The sequence below is a fragment of the Cololabis saira genome, chromosome 15 (assembly GCF_033807715.1).
Source record: "Cololabis saira isolate AMF1-May2022 chromosome 15, fColSai1.1, whole genome shotgun sequence".
In the NCBI taxonomy this organism is placed as follows: Eukaryota; Metazoa; Chordata; class Actinopteri; order Beloniformes; family Belonidae; genus Cololabis; species Cololabis saira.
The window spans coordinates 24637448-24649628 of NC_084601.1; the positions used below are offsets into that span (position 1 = coordinate 24637448).

At 45.6% G+C, this 12181-nt stretch overlaps 1 protein-coding gene across 1 annotated transcript in view; it reads right to left on the minus strand.

Moving 5' to 3' along the window:
• Window positions 1–800: 800 nt before the first annotated feature.
• Window positions 801–12181, minus strand: part of LOC133460812 (uncharacterized) — a 15740-nt gene continuing 4359 nt past the window's right edge. Inside the window, exons 2-8 of the mRNA XM_061741576.1 lie at window positions 9953–10055; window positions 7579–7692; window positions 5866–5922; window positions 4751–4888; window positions 1787–1834; window positions 1465–1578; window positions 801–1061 (exon numbers count right to left, since the gene is read on the minus strand). Coding sequence (XP_061597560.1) covers window positions 801–1061; window positions 1465–1578; window positions 1787–1834; window positions 4751–4888; window positions 5866–5922; window positions 7579–7692; window positions 9953–10048 — 828 coding nt within the window. The 5' untranslated portion in view covers window positions 10049–10055. The remainder of the gene's footprint in view (window positions 1062–1464; window positions 1579–1786; window positions 1835–4750; window positions 4889–5865; window positions 5923–7578; window positions 7693–9952; window positions 10056–12181) is intronic.

Below are 12181 nucleotides of genomic sequence, written 5' to 3' on the forward strand. Positions count from 1 at the left end.
GGACCAATTCCCCTCATCCAGTCCCTAGCCAGGTGGCCACCAAAGCCAGATTATTGGCTCCAACACCAACACTTTCACCTCCTTCGGCAAGGTTCCGGCTGTGTACCACAGCTTGGTCGGCCGACGTGTAAGTTGAATATCTCCCAACTTTTGACAGAGACAACCAATCAACGCAACGTACGAAACCCACGATTCTTTTCGAGAATGGATGACACATTCATAGTCGACTGAGGTGGACGCAGGCGCCGCTGCTGCGGGAATCCTGATGCTGGTTGGGGATGATCACAAAGCAGACTCTTTCTGCCTCATATGCCACTTTTCCACTAGTACCTACTCAGCTCTACTCATCTCAGCTTGGCTCGACTCAGCTCAGCCTGGTTTCTTTTCCATAACAATTCAGCGTCTAGAACAGAAGTAGGAGGTTGGAGTGAAGCTGCTGTGACGTATTTGATTGTGTGATCTAAATGAAGAAGACAACAACACTAAAGATGTAGAACCTGGAGGAGATAATATATGTGCTGCTGGGTCTGTGGCTTGTGTTCAACATCAAGTTAAAAAGTGGGAAAGTGCAAAACCGAGTCGAGTCGAGTCGGGCTGAGTAGGTACTAGTGGAAAAGTGCTAATACAGTTTTTTCTGTCTTGTTTTAGTAGAAGCTTGATACTGTTTGATACTGAAACTGAAGGTTCACTGTTGACAGTGGTTCTGCTCCTCAGGGGGGTACGTTAGAAGAGAAGAAGAGGTTCTGGAGGGAGTTAGATGGAGTGATGGAGAGGTGAGAGAGTGGTGATTGGAGCAGACTTCAATGGACATGGTGGAGGAGGCAGCAGAGGTCAGGAGGAAGTGATGTAAGTTGGGTATTCAGGATGCAGATGGAGACGGATGGTGGGGGACTTTGTAAAAAGGATGGACGGATGAGGACGGATGGTGAACAGAGGACGATGGTGAACAGAGGACAGATGGTGAACAGAGGACAGATGGTGAACAGAGGATGATGGTGGACAGAGGACGAGTCGTGAACAGAGGACGGGGTTGGGAGGAGACGGATGATTCGCTGGGACCCCTGAAGGGAACAGCCACAAGGAAACGAAGGAGGAAGATCTACTGACTAGTTCCACATCAACGTGATCTTAAAGTAACAAGAAGCTTTTCCTCGTCAACAAGGGCCCGGACTCCCCTCCCCCCCGTCTACCACAGACTGTCCCCCGACCCCACTGTACATCACATTAGTGTAAAGACCCCACTTCTGACCTTATGCGTCACATTAACGCACATCCCAGGTCACCTTTGTACAGACTCATTACTCTGGCACTTTAAAACCAACATGTTGTACACTTTTTCTTTTAACATTATTTGTTCTTTTGTATTGCACCAATCACCACAACAAATTCCTTGTCTGTGTTAAACTACTTGGCAATAAACTTCTTTCTGATTCTGAAGAAATTTGGGCTCAATGACAGACGTACCTGCTTCCCCCCGGCAGCCAGCACGCTGAGTCCAAACAGCATGGCCGTGATGCAGATCAACAGCTCCAGAACCAGGAAGATCACCAGCGTTCCCAGAATCCCGTCGATCAACAGCTGTAACCATGGAAACCCAACAGGACAGGTCAGCAGAGAACAACCACTTCCTTCCTGTATGAGATGATTCCTCAGAAACACACAGGTGAACGTCCCAGCTCATCCTTTACTGTATGTGGATTAAAACAGCCCGTTTTCTACATGCACTCAAAAACAAAACAAACAGCCGTTTTGACCAAGGTAGTAGTTGAACAAGTTGGTCACTTACTTTACACTTTTGCTCGATCAGCCCGGTGCATTTTCTGAAACAATGTTGCTGCAGTGGACAGTAAAGACAGAGAAAAGGGAAGTCTGCTGTTTCACAATGTATAACTAGTGATTTTAGTGATATCACTGAAGCAAATGTGCAGTCCTGTCAGCAACGGCTCTGACTAACCAGCCCGCATGCTCAACCAGCAGCAGAATCATCCCTTCTTTTTCTTTACAAATCCCTTTTAATGGTTTCTTTGCAAATTGCAAATGTATTTCATTGCAAATGTGTATGTATGTACTGTATGTATTATCCTTCACAAGATCTCGACTGAACTGGTCTGAAGAGACTTCAGAGCTGCCGTCATTTAGCATCAGCTCATCAGAGGTCCCATAATTTGAGCTGTTCCCACCCTGGTCTGAACCCCGGCCGTACTCGACCCGGTAGTGACATCAGAAATGAGGATGTTTGGACAGATATGATCAGAGTAAGGGAAGTCTCGCCGGGTCGAGACCGGGCAACTGGACTTCTGTTTCTTCTATGCTGTCACGGTTTGTTACTTCCTGTTTTATTTTGAAGCCTGTGTTTTTGTGTTTGAGTTTTTGTTTGAGCTTCCTGTTTCCCATCGGCCCTGATCGTCTGCTCCTGTGTCTCGTTAACCCTTGTGTATATCTTGTCTTGTCTTTCCTCTGCTCCCTGCTGGTCCGTACTGTTTCCTCCCTCCGTGTTTTCTGCTCAGGTTTTTGTAGTTTTTTATTCTTGTTTTAAGCTCTGGTTTTCGTATCCTGTTCAGCAGCGCTTTTGGTTTTGTTTTGACCAGTGGTGTAAAGTAACGAAGTACAAGTACTTCGTTATTGTACTTAAGTAAGATTTTTGAGAATTTGTACTTTTATTGATACTTTCATTTTTCTGTACTTTTACTTTTACTTCGTTACATTTTCAAGGAAAAAATCGTACTTTTAATCCGCTATATTTAAAATTGGACACGTCGTTACTCGCTACAAATTAAAGAACAGCACAGCGGGGGCTGATTTATGGTTCTGCGTTACACCGGCGCAGAGCTATGGCGTAGGGTACGCGGTGACGCACACCTTACGCCGTAGCCTACGGCGTAAGGTGTGCGTCGATTTAACGCGGAACCATGAGGCGGACGGGAAGGAAGGGGGGCGCGTGAATATACCGAGAAGGAGCTGCAGCTCCCGGGAGAGTTGCGCCGCAGAGGCGGGCCGGAAGGCCGGAGGAACAGCCGTCGCGTTGAGTACCGATGAGGACTGAAGCCTGAATTATGGTTCTGCGTTAAATCGACGCAGAGCCTCGCCGTAGGGTACGGGCCCTGCGTTGGTGTAACGCGGAACCATAAATCAGCCTTGAGCGGCAGCCGACGCGTGTCCATGCGCACCATTCTTTGAATCCACCCCTTCTAAGGTGGTTTTGGCATTTAAAAGTTCAAAAGTCTCATCCTTTATCAGCTGGGGTTGCTTAATGTTGTCACTGCATACTACAGGCTGGGGGTGAACCTGTCAGCGGGGCCAATGGGGTACAGCAGCAGTGATGAGCAAAGGGAGAAATTAAAATGGGGTAATGGAAACAAACGCTAAATAATAATATCACCATTATTTAGAGTTGTAAGCAAATACTTGTATTCTTCATTTCTTTGCAATCCTTTTGAAAATAATTTTGTACTTTGAATTTTGTACTTTGTACTTTGTACTTTTTACTTTTGTACTTAAGTACACCATGTACTTTTGGTACTTTATTATATTTAAGTTGAGGTACTTTTATACTTTTACTTAGGTACTTTTCTTAATGGGTACTTTTTACTTTTACTTAAGTAATTTCAAGCAGAAAATTTGTACTTTTACTTAAGTACAATATTTTTGTACTTTTTCCACCTCTGGTTTTGACTAATAAATCACTGTTTTTGGCAACTCCTACCTTCTGGTCTCCTGCATCTGATCAAGTTTTGCCTTTTGGCAATATGTCTTCCGGGAGGCAGAACTCTCAATTCCTGGTTGGCAGGAGGTAGAGGAAGAGGAGTCCCCCCTTCCAGGGGTTCTCAGCCCCAGGGGAAACAACAACAACGGCGGCGGCAGCCCCAGCCTGTTCCAGTGGGGTTCCTGGACGCACCTCTCTGTTCCCGAGATGGTCCCGGACGCACTTCAGCCGACACCCAGGCCCCTGCCAAGGAGCCGGTGTCCGCTGAAGCCGGCCCCTCGGATTCTGTGTCCCCCAAAGCCGGCCCCTAGGACTCTGCCTGCGCCCAAGCCAAGGTCCCGAGAACGCCCGTCTGCCCGGCCCCTCTGACGGCCCCCTGAACTGTCTCGCCAGTCTATTACCCCGGGGCATTTCCCCAGAGCGTGTATTCCCACCCGCGGGGTATTGAACGCCAGGGTTCAGCGGGTTCATCGTCTTTACTGCGGATGAACCCGTTTGAACGGCTCAGAACTATGGCGCTTGACAATGCTTGGGCGGTACTACGGTTTGAAGAACCGCCTGCAGAAGCACGACAGCTGTCTGCAGGTTTATGGTTTAGAACAGTTCCGGCCCAGAACACGTCTGGTCCTTCATCGATGTTCCCTCCAGCGTAGCTCCAGCGGGTCGGAGAGCTAGCTCGAGCTACGCTCCAACTGTGAGAGGGTTTCTCTCCTTCACACTTCCAGGATATGTTTGTCCTGCCAACATTGTTTCAGTCTTGCACCAGGCAAGACTCGCGTCTGTCAAAGACCACCAATGCGGAGGGCAAATTTCAGGAGGCAAAAACGCTTTCAAGTCTCAAATGTACTTTTGAAATGTTTGTGATGTACAGAACTGAAGGGGAACGTTTACAGATAGTAGAAATGTGTCCTAGCAACCCGCCTCAGAGCCCCAGAAACATGCTGCCGTTCACAGCAGGACAGACTTTGAATGCTTCTCCAATTTAATTTCCAATGGGTAAGGCTGTCAAAGAGCCTCCCCTCCCCCTGAGTGCTGTTGAGGACGTACCACGGCATGCAGCTCCAGGCGCCGGCAGTGCTCGCAGTGGTAGGAGTCCTGGCGGTAGGGCAGGTGCTTGGACATGATGCCCAGAGCAGCGGTGGCGAACGCAGCGCTGATGAGATGCAGCACCAGGACACACTTCACCTGCAGGCAACAACGGCAGCGTTCATGTCATCGTCATCACACCGACCAACCACAGGAATGAACCAGTCAAGAAGCTCCAACACCCTCAGCATGATCTCATCCTTATACTGGATATCTCAGTGATGTGTTCCAGTAAAACTTTGTTGTCAAGAGTAATTTAATTTCACTGTGAAGCTGGAAGGCAAAGTGCTACCAGGAGCTTCTTCTGTGAACTTAGACAAACCAATTATACTAAATAATCTTGCTATTTGCTTGCTATACAGTATATATATATTTATACCACCGTCTGTGTGAATACTGGATTCTGATTGGCTGGCAGGTGTAGGTTATCACTTATAACCTCCACCTAGAAAACCTAGAGAAGTGTGGTCAAATTGCCTGATATCTTTAATATCATTGCGCTGGATCAACTGCCAGGTGGTAACCACGGCAACGGAGATTCAGAGAAGAAGAGCCGGCTACCGCAGGACGGCAACATGAGGGATTTTGTAATTTCTTTAATTTATTTGGTGAATTTAACAATTTTGATGACTGGGATGCAGAAGAGGAGAGAAAAGAAAATAGCCGAGCGGAGCTGAGCGGACTAGAATATCTCCCGTTACCAAGGAAACTGAGTTATGGCTTGTTAAAAAACGGCTAAAGACGAGAGATTAAATAGTCCGCTCAGCCGCGGCTTGTTATAAAACTAATGATTTCAACTGAAAACACATTAAAGCATGAATAACTGATTTAATATTTATGTTTTTGTATGTTAAGCGGTATAATGCCCTTCGAGGTGTCCATTAACATAAATATATGGACTTTGTGGAAGCAAACCATATATTTCTGATAATGTACACCTTGTCTGGCATTATCCCTTACACATTATATATATATATATATATATATATATATATATATATATATATATATATATATATATATACATATATATATATATACATGTTGTATATATATGTTGTAGGAGGCGGACTCACCCAAAACAGACTGGGTTTCCTGCCGCTGTGCACCAACACTGAACCGGACAGGGTAACCTGGTGCAGTAAAAAGTAAAACGAGTAAGTCCAAGCACTCAAAAAAAAACTAAACAAAGACAGTCAGGAACATCATCACCTTTGCACCTTCTGCGACGCCAAAAACATGTTATCATTTGAGAACAACAAAGATCAGGGATCAAAACCATCATCTCTGCCTGAAATGAGGAAGTTTGACTCAAGTGATTTCTGATTGGTTAAATTCCTGGAGACTTGACAATGGGCGGAGCTAGAGCTCATCAACATGTACAGACACACTTCTTTTAACGGATAAACATGTTATCAACACTGTACTTTCTAGATTTGCTGTAACTGGGATCAAAAGTGTTAATCCTTGTTTTCGTTTGCTTTCAACGGCTCATGTGAAACGTTTAGAAGTTCATCCGTTCACGTGAGACTCCTCCTCCCAGTGATTTCTTTCCGGTGTCACAGAGGGTCTGTTTATACAGTTTATGGGGGTTCCCAGTACTTTCTGTAGTAGAGGGGTGGTGGAGGGGACGGGACAAGAACAACGAAGCGCTAACCAAGAACACGACATGAATCCGTCTGTTTGCACTGTCTTGCACTGGAAAGGTGATGCTGCTTTTAATCTCACTGTACCCATGAATAGTGACAATAAAGTATTGTATTGTATTGTATTGTATTCTATTCTATTTTATTCTATTCTTCTAAGGCTTCTATGCTTCTTAAGGCTGCAGAATCAAACAAGAGGGGAAACATTCACTAGATTCATACCGCCGTCTCGGTTGCTATCAAGGCAGTGATAATGTTTGGTAGCGCCAACGTTTATCTGCTATGCAGCAGACGTGCAGAAATTACTGATAACAGGTGACGGGAGTGATGTGACCACCGCCGAGAACGGCCTGTTGATCAAATCAAATCAAATCAAATCAAATCAAATCAATCTTTATTTGTTAAGCACTTTTCATACAAATAAAAAATACAACGCTTACATAAAACATAAAACTTAATAATAATAATGGATTTAAAAACTAATAAGAGAAACTTCTGGTCTTCATCAGCACATGTGCAGCTGAGTTTTGTAATAATTGGAGACTAGAAATGCTCTTTTTAGGAAAACCAGAAAGCAGGGCGTTACAATAATCAATACGACAGGAGATAAAAGCATCAGCACCTCCATGTTTGCCCGCTCTTTGCTCTTTGAGGTAGGAGTTGAAACAGTTTAAAACTCTTTACTGACCCCACCTGGGTGGTCCTGAAAGGCGTTCCTGGAGGTCGCTACAACCGCCGGGTTTCAAGCCCTGACGCTCACCTAGCTAAGCAGAACCAGAACCAGCTGTTACACGCTTCTAACACAAGCCTCTTCTCAACTCCGAGCTTATGATGTCGTTTCTTTACTTCTGAAGGGCGTCGCTCCCAAGATGACTGCAGATCCCTTTATGACATCATAGAGAGCCCAAACTGAAAAAAACCCCTTCAGAATGAGGCCTTTCTTTGCCCCCCGACAACTGAGTATTTTGTGCAAAGGGTTTTTTGTGCAACACAACAACATACATTTACCTTGTTTTAGTGTCTAAAACGATAATTCACCATATTAAAGAAGTAGATGAGCAAGAAAATGAAGAGAAGCAGAGTGGAATAAAGACATCAGGGAGCTACAATCAACAGATGCTAACACGACTACGACTGACTGACCTGTATGACGACCACCAGGAAGAGGGCCACGTCTCCGGTGAAGTGGACCTCGTGGACGTTGAGCACCGATGCGCTCAGACAGAGGATCAGCGCTCCGATCACGATCTGGATCGCCTGCGGAGGAGTTTGAAGAGAAGGTGAACAGGTGACCGGAACAGAGCGTTAAACTCCATCCGCCATGGTTTTGATCACACCCATCCGTAAATAAAAACCCACAATAGTCAGTGAAATAACTCCAAACTGACAAAAAGGATAATAAATAAAAACAGACTCAACAAAACAAAATGCAGCTTTCCTGAACAAAATCCTGTTAGATTCAGTCCAAATACTTTATTAATCCCCATCAGGAGGTTGATTATAAAATGATGGACCCCCAACTTACTATTTAGTTTCCAACCTTTTGGGTCGATCACTTCAACGCAGTGACGACTCTCAGTGAGACTAGTGCACCTGCAGACAGGTGTTCTGGTCCTCATGGACAAACGTCTCCACCTGTAGACAGGTGTTCTGGTTCTCATGGACAAACGTCTCCACCTGTAGACAGGTGTTCTGGTCCTCATGGATACTTGTCCACCTGTAGACGTCTCCAGATGTCCCAGGGCTGAAGGGTTCTTCTCCAGGCTGCAGGTTCCAGATGTTTCCACAGATGTCCAACAGGATTTGGAACCGGACTCATAGAGGGACACTTCAGAATAGTCCAATGTTTGGTTCTTGCCAGGTTTCAGTTGTGTGTTTTGGGTCAACATCCTGTTGGAGGACTTATGACCTGCGACTGAGACCAGTTCTGTAACGGACAGCACATTTGTGTTTAGAACATCTCCATGGTCTTGAGATTATCCGTCTCTTCAGTTTGTCATCAGTTGTCCTCTTGTGTCCACGTCCAGGAAGGATGTCCTCACTCAGTGATACACTTTAGTTTAAGGGTCCTTTTATTTCACATCTTTTCTTTGGAGAACCCACTCACTTGTCCAGACCAATTGAAGCACAATTTAAACACAAGTGAGTGATAAAGAATTGTGACAGCTTGGCCCCCCTGCAGGGGCAGGTTGCCCCAGTCCTACCTCCTGCAGGGCTTTGAACTGGACTCAAGACCTTTTGAGGTAGCTCCAACTTCCTACCCAACTTCCTACCCCCCGGGCAGATCCCAACACCTGGAAGTTGGTTCAAACAGACTTTAATCAAGAGAGCACCCTATGGGGTGATTTGGAGGTCTGTGACAGTCATGCCAAATGTCTGATAATGACATTTGGCCCGATTCACATCCGACTGTAAATTACTTTTTGTCTCTCGCCTGATTCGTGTATTCCTGCATTTTGTTGTTAAACCCCTTGTATAAGAATCTGGTTACAACGTCACTCGAGGTCAGCATTTCTACCAGACCCCTGGTCTGTGTAGACGTGCTCACCGCCGGCTCAATAAAACCTCATAAAACCACAAAGCAACTTCTGAACTGGTTTGATAAATTCCTCAACATGAGCTTCCAGTAAATTATTATGTCTTATTACTTTGTCGGTTTCAAGTTAATGTGGTGTCCAGTGTGTTTTTCTTCCATGGAAATGTACTACAAACATATGAGCCTTCTTTTAACCTTTAAAAACATTCTTGTTTGCACATATTGAAACTCTTTTGAAGATGCACAAGGAATCCATACATTTAAGAGTCTCAAACACAATAAAATATATAAATATATATATATATATATATATATATATATATATGTGTGTGTGAACCCCTTGAAGTTACCTGTTTTTTCTGCATTCATTTACCATAAAAATGTGATCTGGGTGCCAATAACAGTAACTGTGAACATCCCAACAGTGAAGCACAGTGGTGGGAGCATCACGGTTGGGGCCAGTTTGCCTTCATGGAGGAGCAGCGAACTCCAAGATTACCCGAACCTCCTCCAGGATGATGTCAGGTTGTCCGTCCACCGGATGAAGACAGAAGTAAGAACAGCTTCAGAGGAACAACCCACTCGGGGTCCACAGAGATGCTGTGCAAGGATCTCCAGAAAGCCGCTCACACCGGACATGCCATGAATGGGTTCAAAATCCCATGACACCAACATCATCCCAGCGGTGAAGCACGGTGGAGGAAGTATCATGACGGAGACAGAAGAAGTGGTTCTGGTAAAGGAAGTGCTCGCTAACCAATCCTCCCGTACCGAGAAGGTTTGATGGATGTTTTCATCTGTAACATGTTGTGTTTGTCTTGTTATGTGACCCAGATGAAGATCAGATCACATTTTAATATCACTGTAGAGACCTTGTCAACTGTGAGGGGTTCACATACTTTTTCTCTATCTGTACATAAATAACTGTTCTTCTGCTGGTTCAGGGAGCAGAGTGTGGATATGTGGGCTCTTCCTGCTCACCCCCAGAGTCTTGGGCTCCATCTTGGAGTAGGACATCTGCTGGCCCTCTGAGAGGCTCCCCACCGAGGGAACCGGGTCTTTGTTCTCCTCAGCCATCGTGAAGCTGGTCGGCGGCGAGCAAACACGGATCACCATGACGAGAGTTTGGAAAAACAGGAAAGTTTGGTTAGGACACAGATACATGCAGAAATCTGTCTACTTTCATGGGCAGAAGAAGCGTCCCCCGTCAGCGAAACCCCCCCCATCCGCCCTGCTGCTGCTCTCTGTCTTGTTAACATATGTCTCTGCATATCCTCCAAATTTTCCAATCCTGGAGAGCTGCTCTCTCTACGCAACTGACCATTGTTCTGGACGAGAAGACCGTCCAGAGGGGAGCCCTCCTGCCCCGACGGGACATTTGCTACTGGACACACGATGGACGTGTTAGGGATGCCCCGATCAATACCATTTTTTTCACACCGAGTACGAGTATTTTAATTTGTGTCCTTGCCGATACCGAGTACTGATACGATATTTCTACCACAAAAATAACTAGGCTAAAAATGCAATGAAAAATGTAATGAATTGGAGGACAAAAACAAAGATAAACCACTTTAAACAAAAAATAATCTTTCTGTGTAAATAAAAAGTCTCCACACTGGCAACATATAACATATCAATGAAACATCATATTGCGGCGTCGAGAAGAGAAATCCTTCGTCTTCTGCAACTGACAGTGGCTGGTCATCCAGCGCTATAAAACGGGTTAGAGCCTCCGTTATTTTAACGGCCCGTGGGTCGTCTCTTGCCATTGTCTGTCGCTTTTGCAGAACCTGAGCTAATGTTGACTGCTGTGTTCTTGCAGTAGTATGAGCAAACTCCGTATACTCAGCTTTATGATGCATCTTGAGATGTTTTATCAAGTTGCTGGTATTAAACAACGTATTCTCCTTTTCTCCTCTTGACACCTTAGTAGCACGTAGCTTGCAGTCTGCCTTGCTTCTGTCATCGTCCCTTATTTTGAAATATGTCCACACTGCTGACATCCCGCTGCATTAATTGTCGCTATCTTGCCTGAAACGGCGCTGCCAGTCTCACTCATGGGTATCACTCTCTTCTCATCACCACGCTGACTGCAGCTCAACATCTCCCCCTAGAGTCACTGATCAGTAACTACAACAACAATGAAGTGGTATCGGAGAATTTTTGCGAGTACAAGTACGAGTATATGAGAGCAGTATCGGCCCCGATACCGATTCCAGTATCAGTATCGGGGCATCCCTATGTCTACATAATTAGATTTCTGATAACAGGAATTCTGTCTTTTGGAGCTGGCGGTTACCTGGCCTATTGACCAAATCGGAAAACACTGGCCGGTATTCGGTTTGAGCCGTGAGATGCATGTGTCGTGCTGTCAACACTCAGACTCAGACGCTGTGTGAACAAAACTGCAGCTAGCCTGGGATTCTTGAACAGAATGGCAGGCTAGCTGCGGTCTTTGAACTCATTGGCAGGAAGGAAAAGACCTTGGAGAAGTTGGAAGTTCGGCTTGGAGGAAATTGACGACAAATTCGTGTGTTTGGAGTCGTCATGGAGATGAACCAGAGACTTTAAGGCAGGTGGAAAGTCGGCGCGACACAAAACAAGTGCTAACAAGATGCCCCCCCATGACACCTGTGGGTTGGGCTGCATGCACCCACTTGGGCTGCTTGTGCTGGCCCTCCACCCTCACCCCCCCCACATATGCTAGCCTCTCATAGGGGTGTAACGGTACAACCATTGGTACCGAAGCGTTTTGGTACCGGGCCGTCGTTACAGTGCAGACATGTACTGATCCGAATACGGTACAGTAATCCCTCACTATAATGTGGTTCACCTCTCACGTCTCGCTGCTTCACAGATTTGCATTGTGCATCGTGTTCTGCATTCTGATTGGCTAAATAATCTCCCCGCTTCTTCACTTCCTGTATCAATAACATTGGTTGCTTAGCAACAATGCTGAAAACGGCCAATGAGCTTCAGCAGCAGCTCAAGAACGGGACCCTTTGATGAATCGTTCATTACAGTTCTCAGATATAATCCATGGTGGCATGTCGGTTTATAAGAATCTTTTTGCCCAGAAGAAAAAAGAGCGACAACAACGACCCATAACTATGTTTTCTCAAACACTCCTGCACTGCGGGCTTTAGAAGAAAAAGACGCTACAGAGCGAGTCAGGATGCAGCGGCATCAGAAGACCAGGGAAATATG